The sequence below is a fragment of the Marmota monax genome, unplaced genomic scaffold (assembly GCF_021218885.2).
Source record: "Marmota monax isolate L192 unplaced genomic scaffold, Marmota_monax_Labrador192_F-V1.1 WCK01_AAM20220418_F8-fsc00020, whole genome shotgun sequence".
In the NCBI taxonomy this organism is placed as follows: domain Eukaryota; kingdom Metazoa; phylum Chordata; class Mammalia; order Rodentia; family Sciuridae; genus Marmota; species Marmota monax.
In genome coordinates this window covers 319,465-344,413 of record NW_026692912.1, presented here as the reverse complement: position 1 = coordinate 344,413, position 24,949 = coordinate 319,465, and the positions used below count along the sequence as shown (strand labels likewise).

At 36.7% G+C, this 24,949-nt stretch overlaps 1 protein-coding gene across 2 annotated transcripts; it reads right to left on the bottom strand.

Annotated features, from left to right (window-relative positions):
- Window positions 1-888: 888 nt before the first annotated feature.
- LOC124097195 (protein NipSnap homolog 3A) lies at window positions 889-11,675 on the bottom strand. 2 transcript variants are annotated; one of them, XM_046451508.2, is made up of 6 exons: window positions 11,544-11,675; window positions 8,337-8,547; window positions 6,889-7,047; window positions 4,534-4,683; window positions 1,828-1,914; window positions 889-1,738 (listed from the first exon to the last, which is right to left on the bottom strand). In XM_046451508.2, exons 1-6 carry the CDS (start codon window positions 11,640-11,642, stop codon window positions 1,662-1,664), a joined length of 783 nt encoding a protein of 260 aa, XP_046307464.1. In that variant the 5' UTR covers window positions 11,643-11,675; the 3' UTR covers window positions 889-1,661. The 2 variants fall into 2 exon arrangements, with proteins under 2 accessions (XP_046307464.1, XP_046307465.1); XM_046451509.2 differs by lacking the exon at window positions 11,544-11,675 and adding an exon at window positions 10,753-11,156.
- Window positions 11,676-24,949: the final 13,274 nt, after the last annotated feature.

The following is a 24,949-nucleotide window of genomic DNA, read 5'->3' as shown; positions in this document are numbered from 1 at the left end:
AATGTTAATGAAGTCCAAGAAAAAGCCCAAGGCCAGAGCCCATCCCAAAGAGGTGTTAATGAACAGCCCCCAGCAAACATGAAGATAGCTTATTCCAAAGAAGTGTTAATGAACAGCCCCCAGCAAACTTGAAGGTGCTAACTCAGAAGTCCTTCCTAACCAGATTACTTCTTTGGCCTACCTGTGTCCCACCCCTCGGGCCTTCCCACCTACATTCCATCACTGAAAGAAACTATAAAATGGAGAGACAACCGCACTTCCATCTCTTGGGTCCCCTTCTTCCTCTAGGAGAAGTCTTTTCTGGTGTCCTTTAATAAACTTATAATTTTCCACTCTGACCTTGCCTCTGCGTGCTTCTCTGGTGTTATTCTTCAACATTGGGGAAGCAAGGACTTGTCACCAGTCAACAGCGGTAACACCATCATGGACAGAATACTGAGGCAGTCTATGTAAACTGCCATGGCCTACCTTTCCTGAATAATATCACCTTGCATAATAGTTCAGATAAACTACAGAGCACATGGAGCATGACAGATGAGAGGAAACTCTACTCTCCATTTTCCTTAAAAAGCTAATTAATTATTTACTATTTAAGTTTCAAAATATTTTAGAAACATAAAATAACATAGCTATAAATACAGAATATCAAGAGAGCCTTGGAGTACTAAACCTGGTTTAGAATGTAGTGGCATTAAGTAAAATGGAAATTAAAGAGGTTTCAAAGAAAATGCAGTATGGTAGTACTAAAGGAACTCTGCTTCTGGGGGTTGTCAGAATGGTGTTTTCATGATGTAACTTAGTATTTACGGTAAAGTATTACTATGTTACTATAGCAATAGTAAGGGCTCCAGAGAGAGGATATAACTATAAAACACAAAGTCAAAAAAATCAGAATGAATATATATATTTTTTATTACAGTAAACATGTCTATAATCATAAATATTTCTTTAAAAAAAAGGTCTTAAGATCTTTGTGACACAAGGTAAGTAAAAATTAGTAAAATTAATTATAAATGAACATATTTCAGCATATAAACCAAGTCTTCCTTGAAACTGTAATAATGTGAGCTAATTATATTATTTTCTAGAATGACCTAATAATTAATGTGAAGCCCACAGTTAATACAGATGACACATATGATACTGTACTTTTCCAAAGTAAAGAAATATATTTAATTTAATATTTTTGTCAATCCCATTTAATATCCAAAGTAAACTTTACTGGGTAAAAATATAGTTTTAGATATCAGAAAAAACAAACATGAAAAGATAGATATATTATATGTACTTAATTTAAAAATATTGTCAGACGAGGAAATGTAAATCATTATTTGAATTTGAGAAAATATTATAAAGCAAAGGGCTTTCAAAATACAGAAGATATTCTGAATCAAATGAAAAATCAAGATCATGAAGTAGTGACAACTATGTCTCACATATAACAAACACCGACACATCATGGAGAAAATGAATAGAACTATTTCCTTAAGTGGTGATAAATAGATGACAGAGTTGGCTTTAAAAAAATGCAAGGAACATAGTAAATTAACTTACCACCTCATTAAAATAAAAGTGAGAATAATTCTCTTGGAAGAACTTAAGCACCATTAGCAGACACATCTTAGGCCAATTAATGAAATCTTTTGTGTTTCAGTAGAAAACTATTTCAATGGTGAAAATGATGCAGGAATCAGAAGCATATTCTGCTGAGACACTAGGTAGTTGACACTTTCCCGAACTGGAAAACATTTCATAAGAAGGCATATAAAGTTATTGAGCAAATCAAGTTTGTTGTAAAAATAACCCATGCCTAGTGAAATAGCTTACCAGCTGCCACGACCCTGGGATCCTCATGAGACTGATGCCTCCCAGCTGCACGACTATCTGCACTCTCATTCCACCACAGAACATGAACTGCAGAAATAAACCACACAGTAGTTTTACATTAGTTTCTCTATAATAGTTCTAAATAATAGATCATAGACAATTGTGCATGCTGTAGAAAATTTATATACAAAGAAGAAAACTAAAAACTAGAATCATCTTAACTATCTAGATAAACCTCTGTTAATATATAGTGAAATTCCTTTTAAAAAATGGTGGTACTGGGAATTGAACCCATGAGCTATATCCCTAACCCTTTTTAATTTTTTTTAATTGTTGAAAATTTTTTTTATATCTTTATTTATTTTTATATGGTGCTGAGGATCAAACCCAGTGCCTCACACGTGCAAGGCAGGCGCTCTACTGCTGAGCTACAGCCCCAGTCCCACTTTTTTTTTTTTTAAGACAGGATCTCCCTAAGTTGCTGATTCTGTCCTCAAACTTCAATATTCCTGCCTAAGCCTCCTCAAAATCACTGAGATTATAAGTCTGTGTCACCACAACCAGCAATAATATGATAACTTTCTGTCAATGATATTAATTTAAAAAAATAAATTTTGCCTGCTACATAAAAACATGAAAATGTATACATTAATGGCATACCATGTAATGTTAATATTATTTTCAATGACTATATAAATTTCTTCTTATAACATCTTTTTTTACTCCAATTTCAATTGTTGATTATTTAGATTATTCTCAATATTGCAGTATTCTACACAATCTTTTCTCCCAACTTCTTATTGTTGATTTTTAAATTCTCAACATTGTAGTATTCTACAAAATGCTAAAATAAATGGGTTTTTTTTGTACATTATTACTTATAGTTTTTTATAATTAAAAATTTCTTTTTTCTTTGCTACTCAGGATTGAACTCAGAGGCACTTGACCACTGAGCCACATCCCCAGCCCTATTTTTTATTTTATTTAGAGAAATGGTGGATGAACTTTACAATGAGTTGCTTAATGCCCTACCATTGCTGAGGCTGGCTTTGAACTTGTAATCTTCCTGTTTCAGCCTCCAGAGTTGTTAGGATTACAGGCGTGCATCATCATGCCTGCTTTTATCATTAAAATTTACTATAATAGTTATATAGCTTTTGGAAAATAAAAGAAGATCATAACAAACATATTTAATCCTACCACTCTGAAACAACCACTTTTCTATTTGGCATATTCTTTACATACTTATATGTATATATGCACTTAATATTTATGTTTCTGTATCTACACCATATATATATACATAATTTATATATATTTCTAGTTAAGAATTATGAGTTTATTTATTACATAAACAGGGTCAAACCGTGTTATTTCCAGTATTTTTCTACTATAAACAAAGCTGGCATAAACCTCATTAGAGCAGTACCTACATGTATATCTATAATACAAATGTCATTAAGATTAATTATGATTAATATGAATTTGTACAAAATATGAATACTTATTTTTTCCTGACCAAATAGTATATCCATATAAGCACATTAATTAAAATGTGACATCTCGGTATGTCTTAATCTGCATTTTCTTTAACATATAGGTGGTTGTTACTTGTATGTCTACCTTGATGTAAATTTTTATTTTCCTTTTTGCTTTTGAATTTTACTCATGCTGATATGGAGCATGTGGAAAGTTTAGGCCTTTGTATAATAAAGGCATCAAGTTGATATTTTTCCTCTTACATAGTTTTTTCATTTACGTTTTGGCTTAGAAATATAGTCTCCATCCGTATTATTACCAAAATTAATTGATATTTTATTTTAACAATTCTGACTTTTACATTGAATCTACATTCCATTTTAATTTACTTTCATTTTAATACATGGTGGGAGATAGAAATCTAATAATATTCACAATTCTTATCTTCTTCATATATTCCTCATCTTAAAAATACATTTTTAAAAATATATTCTGGTTAGTTTCTTTGGACATATGACTAGTCAATTTCTGGGTAAAGATCAGGAGCTCAGCTTTGATTGGGGTAGGCCTGAGATATCTATTGAACATTCAAGTGAAAAGTAGAGAAGGCAATTGGATACAATGGATCTTTCAAATATTTTATTAGCTCTTCTTAATCTTCTATCCAATGGGTGAACTTTACACAGATATTTTAGAGTTAGCCACAGAAAAACCTCTCTGAAATTTTCACTGAAATTATATTCAGCTTTAAGAGTTAAATGCTCCAGATATGGTTTATTAAAATTTGTTTCTTTATATCTATTTTTCTATCTATTTATCTATCCATCCATGCATCCATCTATCATCTATCCATCCATGCTACAATGTTATGAAGTTATTACCAGTCATAGATATACATTGTTTCTATCCTTCTTATATCTGATAACATTTTGGTTTTTACATTCCTGATATGTATGCATTATTTTGAAATAATGGGAAATGAGTAATTTTTTTCCTTTGGGCTTCTCCATGTGTTTAGCATTTGTAAACGTATTTATTAAATTTTCATTCAAAAAAATCTCTCTAAACTAAGTAATGTTATTTTGAAAAAAAATCAAGAAAAATATATTTTGAGAAAAAAAGACAAAAATAGTATTTTCTTAAGGATCCTTCCAGTTTATAAATTTTAAACCAACAGAAGAAACATAGATCACCAATGTACATTACACCTCCATAGAAGACATGTACCTCTGTTGAGTGTTCCATATTCTGTGTGGAAAACACCAATTAGTCTTGTGTAGCCTCTATCAACATGGGCATTAATTGCCCTTTTAAATGCATCACCCCACAGAGCTGGGCCACCAGGTTTCATCTGAAAAGTAGCCAGCTCATAGACTCCTAAAATAGGGAAAAAAATAATTATTTTACAGAGGATCTTGAAATAATTTTTAATCAGTTGTGCTTGATTCCAGTAGTGAAGGACTAACATATATACATCTACATAACCTATATAAACATATATTTATGTCATATTAATTAATTCTTTGCATTATTTTTCCTTGCTTTCATGTTTAGAAAGTTCTTGTCCATGTTTAAGGGCCACTTGTTAAGTTTAATCAAAGAGAAGAAAAGGAAAAAAAGACCAGAAACTATATACAAAGCTATTATCTAAAATATTTTTAATCTATAAAACTTTGTTGATGCAACAGATATTGAGAATTTATAATGAAGTCAAATTTTGAGTTTCTCAAGTCTATAAGAAAATAAATTGACAAAAGAAGTATTTTGTGATCTCCTATGTTTCCCTCTTTTTAATTTGGAGAGCAGATATTTTATTCTTTGTATATTTTTCCATTACAGAATTCCATTTTAACAGGAATTAGCAAGCAAATGGTTGACCTGAAGTCATATCAGAGAAGACATTCGGCATTTGTTTTTTAGGGATTGGGGGGAGAAAAAGTCTGAAAGAGGATTTTATGATTCCTAAATATCCATATAATATTGAAAAGTTTTATACCTATAGTCACAAGTATAGAGAGGATAGAGACAAAGAAAATAGGGAATGAGAAGATCAGACAATAAAAGGAAAAAAATTCCAGAGTTACTAAAGAATTATGAACAATACAGAGAAAGTTAACTAAAATTTGACAGTACTACAGAAGACAACTATTTTTAGATAGTACTGAAACCAGAGGGGAAATATAAGTGAATAAGAATCCCAATAGATGTTTCAAATTTCTTATAATATAAAATACACTACAAGTTGGCAATAATATAGAAAATAATAAGAAATTTAAGTTAGTTTATGCTTTTCTAATCTGACCTTTGTTTAAAAGTAGATTGAGGTAATAGTTTCTTTAAATCAGTAAGAAGTAAAAGCAGCATGAAGACATCTTAAGGAATTATTTTCAAACTGAGAAACTTTCTTTTTTTTTCTTTTTTTATTAGTTGCACATGACAATACAATGATCTTGACATATCATACATTTGAATCAAATGGGATACAATTTCTCATTTTTCTGAGAGTATAGGTTGCAGAATCACATTGGTTATACAGACACGTATATACATACAGCAATACTAGTGTCTATTTTATTCTGCTGCCCTTCCTATCCCCTTTCCCTTCCCCTCCCCTCCCATCACTTCTGTCTACCCAATCTAATGTGACACACTTCTTTTTTTTTACCCCTCACATCATCATACATGTATTTTGTATAACGATGAGGGTCTCCTTCCATCTTCCGTGCAATTCCCCTTCTCCCTCCCTTTCCCTCCTACCTCTCTTCCTTATCTAGAGGTAATTTTCTTCTCATGCTCTTCCTCCCAACCCCATTTTGAGTCACCTCCCTTATATCAGAGAAGACATTTGGCATTTGTTTTTTAGGGATTGGCTGAGAAACTTTCTTGACACAAAAGTTAGACTACACTAATACAGCTTGGCAGTTTCAGTAAATACATTCTCCCCAGTCAATTTTATGAACAAAGATATACTTAATGATTTAAGATTAGTTGTAATTTGTGAAAAAATATTTTTTGCAATACTGGGATTCCATCTGGGGCCTCACACATGATAGGCAAGTGCTATCCCACTGAGCTATATATAGCCCAGCCCTTTCTAAATTTTACTATGAGACAGTGACAGTCAAATTGCCAGGCTGGATTTCAATTTGGGATCCTCCTACCTCAGCCTCTCAAGTAGCTAAGGATTATTGGTTGTGCACCACCATTCCCAGCTATTGAATATATTTTTTTTACATTTAAATGTTTTATTACTTTGAAATTATAACAAAACTTCATATACTATTCCTTATTACCTGCCCCCAAAGTGAAATTTCTTAAACTTTAGCAGCTACATCAATCTTCTACAGTGTAACTAAATTTACCAATCAACAAAAATCTCAATTTGGAAAAAAATCTTAATACTCATATTTTAAGAATAAACAAAAAGGCATAATTTAATTTTATCTCAACAATCAAAGTATGTTACCATAAAATAAAGAATTAGCTTCCTTGTTTGCTAATGGAACTTCACCTTTTATCACTTAAAATCTTTAGTATTTCATTCATCTAAATTCCAAGTGGTGAAGAAGGAAGATGACTTACCCTCTTTTGGAGGCTTTTCTAATTTGCACCATGGCACCAGGTAAGTAATCTCACTCTCTTGCTTATCAATGAGAGCCAAATTTGGAATGAGGAATTGTTCTTGCCATTCCTTATCTTTAGCCAAGGCTTTCCGAACTGCAGTTCGATGAGCAAAATTATCTAGGGGAGACAAGAATTAAGAAAAAGAAACATTTACAACTTAAAATCTCCTATGCTTCTCTGGATTTCATCCAAATCTTCAAACATTCACCTGTAGCATAGAGGAACACTGTTATGCTTTTGGATATACTAACATAAGGAGATGTGACATCTGTACTCAAATTGCTCATGGGCTTACGGGGAATAGAATTGCAAATGACTAGTGTAATGTCACAGAATTGACTTCATAGGTTCTATGACTTTGCAGGAGGAAGTTTTTGTATCCTTCTGCATTCAGTTTCTTAGTCTGTGTAATGGAGAGAATGCAACATTGTTCTCCAGGCTTGTTATGAAGGTTAACTGAATTAATACACAAAAAGAGCTTAGAACAATGTTTAGCATCTAGTTAATTTCAATATTTGTGGAATATTCTTATTAATTCAACTGAGGCATTTAACTGATAGTGCTAGTTCAGAGAAAGAAGATTTTTCTTTCATGGTGGCAGGTGCTCAGGTCAAGGTACACCTTGAATCAAATTACAATAAATGAAATTAAAATGTATTTGGTGAGTCTCTTCTCCTTTGAACAAAGAGCCTTCAAAGAAATAGTGTTGATTCTCTTACTTATTACCAGCCATTTCCTCCCCCCGCCAGCACTTATTTTTCTTCTGAGTTATTCCAACAGGTATCGACGTTTACCCACATATGGGCCTAGTACTGTATTTACTATGAAAACCTTATAAGACTAATGATAAGAGTTTTATATGGTTTATGATGGTGATAAGAAATAACATCTATCTCACAGCTTAAGTGAGGTAGATCAGGACTTCATTAGTTTTCTTAGTGGGCCATGATTTAACTTGTAGCACATCTAAAGCACAAGTTGTGTTTTAATGGGGCTTGTTCTATTACAATAGGTAAAAATCCTATACTGTGCCCATGATAAGTGTAGAATGAATATATTTTTATAATAAAATATTTTATGAATATTAATTTGGGCACTGATCAAATAAACCATTCCATTTTTTTATGAGAATAGAAGTTTACCATATTATGATTTATGACACAACAAGTTCTCATTCATAATAACTGAAGAATTTGAGCCAGAGGTTGTTAGAGATGGACCAATGGAAGAATTAATCACTAAATACACACACACACACACACACATAAAGGTGTCATATATTTTAAAAGATTTACTTAACCTGTATGTATCGCTAGTAATATAAATCCAAGAACTAAGTCTTATACTCATGTAACATGGAATGCAATGAAAATCTGTACTGAACACTTAACCAGGATGATTCATACCATACTTCCAAATGTGAAACACTTTATTTATTCTGCCTCCAAATTCTACACTCCAATATCCAACCAATTCAGAGTGAGCTGTCCGAAGATGCACATTTTTCTTGAAGTTTTCTAGGAACTCATTCACCTTTGAGGGTTTAAGAGCATAGGTACGAAATTCATAGAACATTCCATCATTTTGTCTGGGGCCTGTAGCAAAAGATGAGCACACCTGAAGAAAGATAAGGCAAATTTAAAGATTTTGGGAAAGGTAGGATGTATCATGTTACAAAACAAGCAGAACATACAGCTACTCTTTCCTGGCAAGAGTTCACAAACTTAGCCACTTTTCCATGAGAAATTGCTTATATGAAGGCATTGGTATCAATGATACTTCTGTACTGGAGAACTACAATTGAAATTCGCATAAATTTACAGTTTTCCTTACTTGGCCAATATTCAATTTTTACTTGGTAGTATATGTGCTAGTTATGCATCTGAAAGAACTTTGTAAATTCAGTATGTATGTCATTTGGCAGGCACAATGAAATGTTTACTAGAAGACCTTTTAAAAAGTGGAAACTGCCACACGTCTGTAATCCCAGTAGCTTGGGGAAGCTGAGGCAGGAAGATGGTGAGTTCAAAACCAGACTCAGCAAGTGAGGTGCTAAGCAACTCAATGAGACCCTGTCTGTAAATAATACAAAATAGGGCTGGGGATGTGGCTCAATGGTTGAGTGCTCCTGAGTTCAATCCCTGGTACCCCCCACCAAAAAAAAAAAAAAAAAATAGAAATTGCTATTTAGGTCAAAGTATTTGCTACATTCAGTGAATTAAACCATTGGTCAAAAATGTAGAAGGTGCTATGTGTTATTCAATTAATGGTAATATAGTGGTGGGCTGTATGAATGCTGAAGAAGAAAAATTCAAGATGAATTGTATGACTCATTATTAGTTTCTAATGACAGATGCAAAATGAAGCACATTTAATGCATCAGTCATACCAGTTTGATGGACACATCCCCTAAGAGCCAGTAGTTCCTTTTGTAATAGTAATATGCTCAGTATGAAAATCTCTAATTCGTGTTGTCAGTGAACTTAATATTCATTAGGGCACATCTTGCCATAAATTATCCTGTATATGTATATGTCTATATACATACATATGTGTGTATGTGTATATATATATATATATGCACATTCATATGGCACATATATGTACATGTGTATATACATGTATATATGTATATTATACACATATATTATATATATGTGTATAATATATACACATATATACATACACACACACACACACATATATATGCACATTCATATGGCATTCTAATTTACAAATACATGTTATGTAGGTTTCACTAGCCTGAACTATGTACACCAGAAAAATATTTTAAAACAGTTTTGGTACCCACAAATCTACAAATTAGGATTGACATTTATAACTTTGTATATCCCTTTTTTTTGCTCTGATTTTTTAAAAAACTTTATTATATGGTGCTGAAAGTCGAACCAGTGCCTCACAGATGCTAGGCAAATACTCTACCACTGAGCCACAACCCCAGCCCCTGCTCTGATACATTTATCTAGAAAACACAATAGCATATGGGTTTCATTTAATTGTATATAAAGTTAATATCAACATCTCACTTGAATTCATTCCACTCATGTCTATTAGGAGTTATAGTCATATGCCTAAAATGACTGTTTGCCATCAATCACAACTGCAGCTGGTCTTGTTTGGTGGAAATTCTGTACTTTTAAACCAAATTATAATAACAGAATGTTAGTGGAACAAACAACTTTTGTCCACAGTTTAAAAAATATGATAAATAAAATATGTCAAAAATGAACCAATAGTACATAAGGAACTGCACATTTTAGGTTGGTTAATGAATTTCTATTTGGAAACAGTTATTCAAACACACACACTAAAGTATAATCTTTCTCAGGAGAATGTGTATGTGTGTGTGTGTCTGTGCACATATACGTATTTATACACACATATACACACACAGAGTAGAGAACCTGCATTGAGGGTAAGGGGCTTGGCTGGGGAATGACGTCATTTCCTGATTTTTGCTGCAGGACTAAAACCTTGCTGGGGCAGAAATCATCAGTGCTTCATACTCCCTTTAAGTTAGGACTCATTCTTGCGAGCAATGACTAACAATTCATTGAGTACCTTTGTAGAAATGTAAAGTTTACAGAAAAGTTGTAAGGAAATAAATGTTGGCCCTGCTCCACCTGAGAGAACCAATAGGATAGAGACTGCATTGTTAGCCAGGCAAGGTGGCCCATGCCTGTAATCCCTGCGACTCCATATTCTGAGGCAGGAGGATAGAAAGATCCAGGCCAGCCTCAGCAACTATATGGGACCCTGTCTCAAAACAAAAAAATTAAAAGGGCTGGGGATGTACCTCACCGGTAAAGCGACCGTGGGTTCAATCCCCAGTACAAACAAAACAAAAATCTGCTTCTCCTTTTCCATTGTTTTTGGAAAGGAATTTTAAGCCTAAACATGGAAAGGAATACAATCTCGACGATAAATCCACTGGACCACACACAACAAGCCGATTCCCACGGTTCAGATCCAATCCCTGGCTTCTTTTTGGACCTTTCTCATCTAAGGCTGAAGCAGGTCACGTTTACGGTCTTCAGGCTCAGGCCCCCGCTGGGCTTGGGGACCACCGCAGGACACAGGGAGGGCGGCAAGGTGCCCCACACTGGGACCCTGGCCGACTCTCCAAGGTTCTCGGCAAAATGCTCGCAAGCTGCGCCTTCCTTTCAAAGGTGAACGCTGGTGGGGTCGCCAGTCGTCGGTGGTCCTCTCCCGCACCTTTAGTGTGGACGGAGCGAAGACTTGTCAAACCCACACCTACGCGAGGCCGACGGCTACAAGGCCCCGCCTCGAAGCAGCGCGAGCTCCCGGAGCCGCAGCCGCCACGGTGCTGGCGGCAAAATCGCAACCGCCAGTGCTTTGGGAGCGACTTTGGGGCTGGCTGCTTGGCTCCCATGCCAGAAAAGACTTCTGTCCACCGGGTAGACGACTCTGACCCAAGGGATCCCTTTTCCTCCGTGGCCGCCGCCCCATATCCACTAGGCAGAGCCGCGTCCGGCGCGCGCGTGCGTGGGACTCGCTTACCAGCCCCGCTTCCGCCCTGGCCCCACCCCGCCCCACTCTGCAGCTCGGGCGCGCCCCCCGGCGGCCGGTACCTGGGGCGCGAGCGTGCGTGCGGTCAGAGCCCGGGCCAGGACGCTTCGGAGGGGCAGCATGGCGCAGCGTGGGGCCAGGACACTTCGGAGGAGCAGCATGGCGCAGCGTGGGGCGCCCAGGAAGGCAGCCAGCTGGCATCCGACGTGAGACTCTCCTCGTACGGCTTCCTGACTGGAAAGGCGCAGCGAAGGGACAGTTAGAGGACATGGGCTGGGGCGGGACTGGCGCGTCAGCTCCGCCCCCGCCCTGGAGGTGCACCCCGGGGCCCAGTGTGCAGGAGTGTGGTGCCAGCCCTGACCCAGTATTTCCCCTTTGTTTCCACGACAGTTCTTGCCCCAAACGTTAGAGTTGATGTTGCAGTAGCTGAAAGCGGAGTTCGTACTGTTCCACCTTCTGGTCTGTCGCCTCCTCAGAGCCCTGTTGTGCAAATGTTCCGGGTAGATCGCGTGTGTCTATGAGCAGGAAGGTGCTGTATGGATGCCTGCGTGTGCAGGCTTTGCATTTAAAATCATGATGTTTTTTTTTTTTTTTTTTCTTTTTTGTTGACAGAGAGCAGAGCTGGGAGCCTTCACTTGTCTTCACTGCAGATATTCTCCATCCCACTTGCCAGGCCAGCATGGCTTTGAAGAGATTCAGATTAGTTTTTTTATGCACTTAGAGGAATGGGGGCACTGAAACTGGTATGAAAATTCAAATTTCAGCATACATAGATTGAGATTAAATAATTCAGTAAGACTCAATACAGTCAACCTCTCACGTGGTCCTGTCTGTGTAATTATTGGTTCCTATAGTAACTATTTTATGTTTTAAAGCTGTTTCCTCTAATTCGTGTTTCTATCTTTATCAAACAGGCATATTGTAGTGCTTCATAATTTTTCAGTTGTAAATAATGTTACAAGGCACCTGCCTGCTGAGAGACTGTCAGCTGGGAACACCTCTGGATTCTTGCATTCAAGCCATAAAGAGACCTGTCACTCTGAGTGATCAGCATGAGTTTATGAGAAGGGCTAGGAAAAGGGGATACTCTCAAGGAAGAGAGCGGGTCCTCTCAGAGAGAAGAAGGATGGCTTGCTCTTCCAGCCTTCTGGTTTTATTGGGGGGTCCTAGGGAAGTTTTCAGAAAGCCTGGCCTAGGTTCACCTCTTGACTTTTGACTGACAGCAGGATGACATCAGACTTTCAAGTCTCCATTGCACATGACAACTCTAGATTACTTTGGCTCATGCTGACTGGTTTGTTTAAGAGTCACAAAAGCTTTCCCCTCTACCCTACCAGGCAGGGTTGCAGGTAAATTTTTTCTTGGGAAGCATGTGGGGGTCAGCATAGTGGGCCCACCACTCACATATGTCTGTTCCATATCTATAGTATCTATTGATTTGTAAGATAAAGATTTAGATTTCTTCATCCCACTCCCCAAAATACACTTCTTTTCCCATGTTTACTAATGCTTACATTAAAAGTAATTCTTTGATTGTCACATTAATGTACTTTAGTCTATGTTTATATTTACTAACAGTTATATAGTACACATGTTTAATAATATTGTTTAGGTCATTAGGACTACAGAATTACAGAGATCTCATTGTATAAGTTGTGTTTTTTGGGAAGGGCTTTTGAGTCATCTCTTCAGTGGAAAGGATCCTTTATAAAATTATTAATTCTGGATGTGTTGCCTCAGTTTTCCCGGAAGAGAAGATCCATTTTTAACCAAGCAAGACTAAATAATGCATTGTTTGTCAGAACTGGATCTAGATGATTAAATTTATTTCCAATTAGCAATTTGATTAACTAATCACTCACTAATTCAATTAATAGTTAATAAATTCCTTCTGTGCTTCAGGCCTTTTTCCAGATACTGTGGTACTGAGGGAAACAAAAGTCAAAGTTCTAGTACTTTGGGGGCAGGCATATAGGGTAGGAGAAGAGAAAATATATCAGGGATTAATAAATATCCAATATAGCAGGATATAGGGCAATTAATTCAGTCGGATATGGAGAATAGAAAGTACCAGAGGAAGACAGCAGAGACTGCCAACTATTTCTCAATATCCACTCTTCCCTCACACTTTTAAAAAGATGAGTAATAGAATACTTAGCTTACTGAGGCTGTGTGATAGAGTCCTGACCAGTGGGAAGTGTTAGTGCATTAATGACCTGTAAGTGATCTAAAGGGGTGCAGGAGAGAAGAGTTGTTCCTGTCTTTGTTCCTTCCTTATTTTTTTTTTTGCTACTATATAGGCATAATGGCTTGAGTCCTTGGCCTACAAGATAGAAGGCACATGCTGTTGATGATGGAATAAGAGAGGAGCAGTTTAGGTTTCTTATACCATGAAGCATTAGGAATCCTGAACTTCTCTCCTTTGGATTTCTTTTACAAGGAAATCGCCTTCTAGTTTAAGCCACTGTTGTATGTCTTAAACATGTACTTTATTTTTTAAAATTTTTTATTATTTGTTTTAATTAGTTATACATGACAGTAGAATGCACTTATATTCTTTGATGTATATTACATAGATGGGATATAATTTCTCATTTTTCTGAGTATACATATTGTAGAATTATATTGGTCATAGAGTCACATACATACATACAGTAATAATGTCTGTTTCATTCTACTATTTTTCTTATCCCACATCCCCTGCCTTCTCCTCCTTTCACTTCCCTCTACCTAATCTAAGGTAACATTATTTGATTTTTTGCATTACAATTCTTAATACACATAAATACCACACTTTTTGTATTTCTGTTTGTATATAAAGTATGTTGACATCCAATTTAAGTCTTCATATGTGTACTTTGTATAATGATGTCCATCACATTCCACCATCCTTGTTCATCCATGTACTTTAAATGAGAGGGTGAATGTTTCTTCTTTCTCTTTCTCTCTTTTACTTATTTGCTTGTATTCTTTTTTTATACCTATCATTTATTAATCACTAAATTCTGTGCTAAAGTCATAAATTTTCTCTCACCAGGATTAAACCCATTCATCAGTTTATCATTTTGATACTCTGGAATTAACATCTCAGGACTCCTACTTCTCTTGCTTCAGGGTGTACTAGTTATTTAAGATGGTATAACAGAGATTCAGGGATCTCCTTTTACTGGTGTCCCAGGGAATTTAATTTTCCTTGTGTTGTACCACCATTTCAGGCTCTTATATTTCCCTATGTCCAAATTTTAGGGGAGGGTACATAGCAATTAAACTTTTGAAACTTGCGTCTCTAAAATTATCTTTATTCTGCCAAATTTATTCATGGTTTGGAAATTCTACACTAGAAATCTTTTGTCCTCATATTTTTAAGGCAATGCTTCATTGATAGATTCTAGTATGAAATTGTTTCTTTTTTAAAATAATTTTTTAAATTTATTTTTAAATTTTAATTGTTATATATGACAGCAGAATGCATTACAATTCATATTACACATATAGAGCATAGTTTTTCATATTTCTGGTTGTAGAGTCACACCATTCGTGTCTTCATACATGTACTTAGGGCAATGATATCCATCTCATTCCACCATCTTTTTTTACCCCCTTGTCCCTTCCCTTGCCCTCCTGCTAAGAGCCACAGCCAAGTAATATGATGCATGGCATTTTTGGTTGAAAGGTGATGCCAGCAAGCCATTGAGATGATATGATTATGTTAAGATTTGCATTCATATGGATATTGGACTCCTGCTGTTCACCTAGGCCTGCTATGGGACTCCTGGAGAGTTCCCATTGGTTGGGGAAGTGCGGTAGGAGGGAATTCCGGAGGAGGAACTTCCTCTTGGGATCCGGGAGAACGCTGTGAGCACCAGTCGGCAATCTTCCTGAGAGCATACGGGGGCATTGGCGGCAGTTTCAAAAATAAAGTTTGTTCCTGCTTAAGTGGCTCGTGATTTTGTGCCCAGCCAGACTGCAGCACCCTCCCTCCCCTTTGCCCTATCTAGAGTTCATCTAATCTTCCCATGCTCCCCCTCCCAACCCCACTATGAATCAGCCTCCTTATATCAGAGAAAACATTTGGCATTTGTTTTTTGGGGCTTGACTTCACTTAGCATTATATGAAATTGTTTCTTATTCTCAATGGGAGTTGATGTGCCTTGGAGGAGGTTTATTTTTTTCCTTAAGGTACTAACTGACAAATCTAACGGTGGGTGTAAGAGATACAATTATGAAGTCATAATGAGCATAAAAGGAATTCAAGTGTACTTGTTACAACTACAAGTTAGAATTTGACAATATCTATGATTTTTATTGGCTAAAATGTCACAGGTCTTGTAGCTCATTGCCTCTCTTCATACATAAAGGAGATGCTTAATTTCAGATAGAAGTTGGTGACAATAAAGATGCAATTTTTAACTGTCGAGGTTAATAGACCCTTTGAGTTCTGTCAGTACTGTCCCTTGAGTTCTGTGTACTGGAGATTACAAACCTCTTCAGTAGACTACATATGCAGCAGTGGAAATCCTGGACCATAAGTTATGTGCATATTCATCTTTACCAAATAGCGACAATATGTTTTGTAAATTTATACTCTTATTGGCAGTGATGAAGTTATTTTTTTTAAAGAATGTTGTCTTTTTCCACATTTATCTTGTTCATTTATTTATTTTTTTTATGTGGTACTGGGAATAGAAACCAGTGCTTGACGCATACTAGGCAAACGCTCTATCACTGAGCCCCAGCCCCAGCCCTGAAGTTATTATTATTTTATAATAAGAACAAACTTTATTGCCCATCTGGGCTGATGAATGTGAAGATACATTTTTATGTCTCATTACAAACAGGTATGACTTGCAAGGTGACGGAAATTATGAGGTGGCTTAGTGTGGTGATAGTGCTCCTGCTTGGTTTTGTCCAAAGACTGGGCTCATGAAGGTGTGCAGAAGAAAGCAGGAGAGGTAGATCCAATGCTGGCCCAGCTGAGTAGGAAGGTAGCAGCTACAGGTCAATTATAGATGCTGCATCTGGTGCTGCATTCCTGGGGATTTGTCCCCTCTCCCCCACTTCTCTATTCTGCAGCTACCAAATGGTGGCATAGACCACTGTTCCTTCCACTAGGTGTTAAACTGCACACATCTATTTTTGAGTTCCTGTAATTTAAACAATATTTATTTAAATTTAGTGGAGATAATTTAATAGTTTTATGATACTTACACATGTATCAGAGAAGAAATTTCAGTAAAGGTTGAGTTACTATCATAATGTTTATGGGTTGCTTTTTTATTATTATTATTATTAAAAGGCACTTATAATAAAACTCAGTTTCATTCAGGATTCCTCAATAACTGTCCTACTCCTGTTACCAAATATTTTCTAAGTGTCTTTGGGGTGTTGAATATTGAATGAAATGCTGTGTAGAAGGATAAAGACCAAATCTTTCCTCTTGAATTTGCCAATACCTGTTTTTATTTCTGTCTCAGCCTATTTGCTGATATCCTTATTAGAATCAGTGGTAGGAAAGAGTCATGAGCATCTTAATATTTAACTATATATACATTTATTTGTTATTATTTCTATTAATAAAACAAAGTATCTTTAGCACTAAAACACATTTATATATCCATTTGATATATTCATCACATCCTTTCAAGATTCTTTTTTTTTTTTTTTTTTTGGTTACTCTCATTTCATTGTGAAATCTAGATTTTTATTTTATGGAGTTAAACATATAGAAAACATTCATTCAAAGAGGTTAAGTACTTGTCAAAGGTAATAAGCAGTTTAGAGCTGGTTCATTCATTATTCTCCACTCTTCCAGGGGATGACTATACCAAAATTTTGTTATTCCTTTTCTACTTATGTTTACATGTTTCCATATATTTATTGTACAAATACTGCTTCACTTAAAAACTTTGTTTCTATCTCCCTGGGCATACCTGTAAATAGAATTACTGACTCAATTCCACTAGATCCTGCTTATTTTAAGTATCAACTCATATTCTGACAGGCAGTGAATAGGATTTCCTTTCTTTTCATCTTTGCCATTTTTTTCCTACTATGTGAGACTACTATTTGCCTTGATTTGCTATTTAAATTGCAGTAACTCACTGTTAATAAATTCTCTGATTTCTGGCAAATTAATCATCTTTTTGCATTTTTATTTTTTAAAGTCCTAGTTTATTGCATTTGTTCAGTTTTCAGTTCATATTTTTTCTTATTGACTTGAAGGTTTACTGAAGATACTGGAGGGAGGAACAAACAACTGTTAGAAATACCAAAAATGACTTTTAGTGTTGGCTTCTTGCAGAAGCCTGAGAGACATACCTGCTCAGTAGATGAATGGCAAAGTCTCCTACCAGTGAAGAGCTAGAAACTCACACAGCAACAAGTTATAGCCCTTTCATGGAAGAGGCTTCTGATTCCCAGATGGAGTTGGAAAGGACTTTTTGCTCAAACAAGATCTGTTGTTCCAGGCTAAGCAATCTGGGTTCATGATTGGGCTGTAGGTTGGACCACTGAAGTCAGAATATGGTCATAGTTTAATTCTGGAACCAGATTTTCTTTTTTTGTATTTCATTTGCAGTTCTACTTCTTGCCATTTGTGTATCTGCTGGTAATTTACTTCTCTGCACCTTAGTTTCCTAATCTGTAAAATGGGGCTAACAGTGTTACCTATGTTACAGCATTGTTATGAGGGAAAAATGAGTAAGTTCTTAGAGTGGGGACTGATACTAATAAGGACTTTTTCTTTAAACTTTCATAATATGAGAGATGTTATGCTAGCTAGATGCACTCAGCATATGACCTATTGGAACATTGATTTTCTTTCCAAAGTTGATGTTTAACTCAAGCTGATAGAAAAGTTAGGGAGATTAGAAAATAATTGGCCAACAGAGAATACTCTTTACACCATTGCCCACAAGTCAATTTTGCATGCTAACTTTCTTGATTAGGAGGGAAAAAGTTATTTCACTCTATAAAATTAAAACATATAGATAATGGTCTGCAGAGAATCTTCCCTAGTAGATGCAAAAAACCTAGCACACAGTCTTAGTTTTGAATACTGGTTCTGTAAATTATTAGCTATGTGTCCTTGGGCAGGTTACTTAGTATCTCTCAGTCCAGTTACATTGTTTGTTGATTGCTGAAAGTGATACTACTATTTAGGGTAGTAATGACAATGAAATGTTTTCATATAGTATTTTCCCATAGCATTGCAGTAATGTGTCATTTAAAAACAAAAATACATTCTGAGAAATGCATAGTAGGTGATTTTTTTTGTTCTTGTGTGAATACCATAGTAGAGTGTACTTACAAAAACTAAGACTGCTGTGATGTCACTAGGCAATACAATCTTATGGGATCACTGCTGTTTATGCAGTCCATAATTAGCAAGACATGCAGTATATGACTGTATTCATTAAAGGATAATTTCCTATATTGAAACCTCACAACACTAGAACCAAGGACTTCATTTGAATCTTAAGTTTGTAAAGAATAAATTTCTCAGCAACAGATGGAACAACCTTTGAATTTACTTGCAAAGTTGTGCAAGTATTATTTTCAGAGAAGGTTTGTATAAAAAATTTGAGGAATTTCAAGGAGTTACATGTTTATGCTTTTTGATGTGATCATGGCAGGCAATGGCTGCTATTGTCTGTGATTGGAGTCACTGCTATAGAGTTGGTTTCAGGACTGTGGAATTAGAATTTCTTCTCAGTCCTCAGATTACAAGTGAGAACAGTGAGGCCTTATGGAGAAGTGATTTCATGTGAGTACACTTGTAGTACAGTTAGACCCCGGATTCAGGACTTGTGGCTCCTAGTCCAGGGCTTGTTCACTCAGTTTTCTTCTGAGCTGAACTGGGCTCATGGCCTAGTGTGGTCTTTCTCAGTCTTCAGGGGAAGAAATGCAGGACCCAGCATTCTGAGTCACCCTAACGTGGGGTTGCTCTTTACTCTGTGAAGTTCCTAGCCTAGTGCTTCTGCCAGGTGACTAGAGACTCTGGCATTGTACTGCCAGCTTCTAGAAAGTCCTGGAGGGAAGAGGTTTAGTGTTCAGGACCCATTGCTTTCACTCTGCCCACAAGGTCTTGGGCCAGCCATGGGCCCTGTCACCCTCCTTCCTGTGCTGCCTGGTCTGGGAACCTGGCTGGACTTGCAGGGATTTGCTCTTTGGACTTCTTTCTAACCTTATCTTTTCCTGCCATCCCCCTACCCCCTCCACTGCTGGGTTACAGATTGTCCTGCCAGTTGTGTTTGTCTGCATTGCCCTGGTGTTCAGCCTGATTGTGCCACCCTTTGGTAAGTACCCTAGCCTGGAACTTTAGCCCTGGATGTACAATGAGCAGTGTACGTTTGTCAGGTACGTGTTTGTCTTCTGAGCCCAGGGGAGAGGAGGATTCAAGTAGATCAAGGGTGATCACTGTGCTGAGGGTCAAAAGAATAGAGTCAAGAATTGCACAGTGGAAGGGGTTTTACCAGCTGTGGCTCAGGCCCCTATGCAAGCTACTACTGCATGCAAAGAATAGAGAACTACTGAAATAACAGTCTAGTTTTCTGGTGAGTACTTCAGTCAATATCTCTAACTGCTGTTTGATGAACCCAGCCTAATTCCATTTTAAGATTAGGAGCCATCTCATCACAAAGTCATGGAAAGTTAATTTCTGTTTTACTATAAATTACTGCGATTTCTAAACTTGTTTGGAATTTCTGCCCATGCCTTGAACTTACCCATGCCTGGCTTTCCCTGACCAGATAACAACCCTCTCTAAAACCTTAGTGGCACCTCGTAAATCCTGGCTCCCCATGACCAGATAACAACCCTCTCTGAAACCTCAGTGGCGCCTTATAAATTTTGATGTTGGGATCTAAATTTTTTCACTACCTTGAAATGTTAAGCCAGGTAGATCATTAACCTACTATATGCCTTTGTATTATGCTTGTCGAAATCCTTTTATCTGTAAGTTAACAACCCCTCTTTGCAACTTTTTGTGCTATAAAACTATGTTCCTAGAGAGCTGGGGTACTGATTTCTAGTCCAGAGTTTTGGGAGAGACAGTCCTGGCTAGCTACTGTGTACACAAATATAAGGTTGCTTTAAATTGATTGAAAGTTGGAGTCAGTGGTCTTTTCTTTCCGTCGTGGTTTAATACTGTTGTGGGGAACAACCATATGTGCCTTAGGTAAAGTAATCTGCCCTCAATAAAAATCTATGATTATTAAATTTTTAGAAATGTGCTTTAATTTCATGTTCATCACAGGGCTTTCCTACACTGCATAAATTTCCACAAACTTGATTTCTGTACAGTGTGATTCTCATAATTGTTATCTGTTAAGCTGTACTTATTAGCTAGTTTGTATTCTTTAGACAAAAATATCTTTAACTCCATAGCAATCTAGTGCTTTAATTAAGAACAAACGAATTATATGGATGTTGTTAGGCAAGCTTTTTATTTTTAGTCCTGTAAGATTAATGGCTCTGCTGACAGGGAAGTATGCTAGTAATACAGAAGAGAAAGGAAGCTTTTTTAAACAAAATTCCTACACACACGCACACACGCATGCACTCATGTATTTATTAGCTCATTTGCTTTCTTCGAACTCTGTTTTCCAAGCTTAGGTTGTGTTTCCCAGAGCTATAGAACACAGTTTATTTTGTGTTTGTTACCTATACCCATTATTGTTTGTGCTTTCTATTTTCAATGCAACTACTTGGTCAATAAAATCTGTATACCTTTTCCAGGAAAATCCTGATGTATGTCGATAATGGATAATTGTGAAAGCCCCTTCTAAATACTGATTTTTAATATACTGACATTTAATACACACACATATACACATACCTTCATACATATTTATAAAACCTCTAATTTGGAGTATTCTATATTACCTTGATGCCAAATATTTGGGCAGAGTCTCAGTTTTTCATAGGTGGTTTCTATATTTTATTCATTTTGATTTTAAAACCTGGCTCCCAGAAAGTGCTTAGTAGATTATTCTATGTAGAAAAACATTTCTTCCTCCCAATTCCTGATTTGAATGAATTACTGAATTTGCTTGTAGTTACAGTAATAATGCTTCTGAAGACATAGGCTCCCAGGAACTCTTGAATACCCTCTCCAGAACACCCTTGCTTTGGGACCTAAAGTATGGAGAATGCCATGTTGGCCACGAGATTCTCCATGGCTGGCTTCTTATGCTTGTCACCTGCTTTGATTTCTGATACACTAAAATTTACCAGCTACATGCCACATTATCATCATCATTTGCCCTTTGAGTTATTTTTTATTCTAAAGAGAGTAACTATAGTAACTTACTCAGAACATCTGGGAGTAAACATTTGGAGAGTCTAACATCCTGGGAAGCAAATCATTATAGACCTTTTTTCACTGCTTTAGAACATTAAGATTTATGTAGCACTTCATATTTACTTGTCAAATGCTTTCTCCTTCTTCCACTTTTCCCAAGTCTTTCACCTACCTGTTACAACAGGCTTTCATTATATATAATCTGAAGTTTTGTTGAATTCTTCCCATGAAACCTGAAAATATCATACATTAACTTTTTATAATAATCAATTTCTTCTTAAGAGTTTCATATTTTTATTATACTGTCCATCAGAATCCCTTTTTAAGGCCTATATAAATTCAGTGATGACTCAGGATTCCAACTATGTTGGTGGGGGAATGTAAGTCAGATCACTGAGTAAAGACCATGAGAATAGGTAGGCAATTATGAGTCCAGTGATGGCATGTTTTCAACTCCCTGGGTACAAAGACAAAAGAGACACTGCACCTGATGCGAAGAGTTCTGTGTTAGTGAAGAACACCACTGATGTGTGTTGGAGACTAAATGAAGGAAGAGACTCTGCCCTGACAACTTGGAATGAAATTCAAATGTTAAAGTGTTTGAATCTGTGTTGGGATTGAGGGAAATCTGACTAGGACATGCCCATGGGTATTTAAATTTTTCTCACCAGTCATCTTTTGAAAGTTTGCACTACAAGAGGGTACTGTAACTAGTTTGGCTTTTCTATTTATTTAAGGAACGTTAAAGATAACAAACCTCAAAATTATTCATTTGATGGATTATTCAATACATATGAAAATAACAAATATTGTGGCTCTTTATAGAATTCTGGAACTGGAAGAGACATAGGTACAACTCAATGAAACAACTCATATTTTAATTTTACTAGTGAAGAAAATAATCCTACAGAGAGGGCAAGTGACTTGCTGATGTTTTCTCAGTAATTCAGAGCTTAAGTCTGAGATAAAATCTCCTGGGGTATTTTAAACAACCTAGCTTTCCTATACCAAGCACTGTGTCTTATTCCACTCAGGCTGCTATTTTAACAACACACAACAAGATGAGTGGTTTATAAACAACAAACATTTATTCTCATACTTCTGGAGGCTGCAGATTCCAAGATCAGGATGCTGGCAGATTTGGTGTCTGGTGTAAAGATCTGCTCTTTATATATTTGCTGCTTTACTGTATCCTTACATGTTGTAATGGGCAAGGCACTCTCTGGGTCCTTCTTATAAGGGCACTAATCCTGTTAAGACCTAATCACCTCCCCACAGATCCCACCTCCTAGTCCCACAACGTTGGGGGTTAAGATTCAGACATTCAGACTACAGCTCACTCTCATTCCCTCTCTTCCTCCAGTTCTGTACTCATTTTCAAAACTGAAGTGAGTCTTGTCATTCTCCAGAAGATTTTTAGCACATTGAACAGGCCTGTGTCATCTGACTCCTCTGTTTCCCTCTTCCTCATTTCCCATTATTCCTCCTTTTGGTTCATCACCTTCTAGCCCTACTGCATCCCCTGTTGTTCCTTGTATATAAAAACTCATTCTTTCTGAGGATATTTGTACCTATGCTTTTGTTGACTTTGGTTGTAGTGCTTTAGTGTATAACTGAGCAAATGGAGGGGTGGGCTGGTAGTTTCTGTTTGTGATCAGGAATGAATGAAATATCATGTCATGTTTGAGCTGTGATCTTAAAAAGCATATGAGCTTCGAGGGGAGGAGTTTTGGACCACATTGTGCCTCTGTGTGAGGGAACTTAGCTTTTTTCTCTTGAGATCAGCATAGGTTTGTTTTAGTTAAAATCAGAGCAAAATACTCTGGATGAATGGGCTATGGAAGACATGCTATGGCCTGTTCCAAAGTGGTGGAGCCATAGGAGACTGTCACAGATCTAACATCTAACTGCCACAAGTTAGCTATGGGCCTTCTACAGGTGAAATTAACACATAGGCCTCTTTCTCTTTTTTTTTTTTTTTTTTTTTTGTGGTGCTGGGGATTGAACCCAGGGCCTTGTGCATGCAGGGCAAGCAGTTTGCCAACTGAGCTATATCCCCAGCCCACGTAGGCCTCTTTCTTCACTTCTGGATTAGGGAGGCTGAATCAGAAAACTTTTGTAGGCCTTATCAATTCTGTCATTCTCTGATATTCTAACTTTGGGAAGGACATCTGAGCCATTTTTTTTCCTGACAATTTCAGGAATGGGGTATTGATTGTGATGGCTCTCTGCAATTTTATCAGCATATAGGTTGCAAGGTAAGGACAATCGATTTTAAGTGGATGTGAGAAGTCATGGTTACCACCCTAAAATAACTGCTAATCCAGACATCAGTATAACCCCAATGAACACAAAAACTCAATAGGCATAGTTTACAATTTTGCTCCTTAACATCTCTTGTGGTGAAGAAAAATCACATCTCAGTGCTTATTGTTTAGCTATTTAGAGTAATTCCCCAGGGAAGATCTTGGCATGCTATATATGAACGACCAGTACTGAGGGCAGCATGGACCAGATCTTGGTGGTGGTTGGTGGAGGGTGATGCCTGGGCCCTGTGGTTAGGGCTCCAGTCATATAATGGCATGTGTTGGAAGAACATGTGTCACTGTAGCCCTTGATATGTTTTTTGTGCCAATTCTTGTCTAAGAAGACACACATGCTTGATTTTTATGTGGTGACAGAGAAAACAGAACACTGCAGACATCCTTCAGAATCTGATGGGAAGGAACATCTCAGATTACCTAGTGAAAATGTATGTGCAGATCATAGCCAAAAGGTAACTCTTTACTAATTGTAGTCCATGCTTTATCATCATTGATTAGAGGAAATGAAGGCCTACAAATAGTGCACCCCCTGGGGGGATTGTCAGATTATGGCTTGATGTTTCTACTGCAAAGTTAGGATGTTATCCCTAACTAGACATGATGGCGAGAGCTATCGGTGAATATTCAATTTTCAGCTAAAAGTTTGAGGCAGGCTGGTCTAGAATGAAACAAAGTATGGATTCAAATTTGACTTCTGCCACTTACTAGTTGCTTGATCAGAGACAACCCATTATCCTTTTAAAGTTCTTGTTTATATAAAATATAATGTTAATGTTATTCATAAAACTTTGTTGTTAGGATTAAGTGAAATGATGTACATAAAGTGTTTTAGATCCTTTCT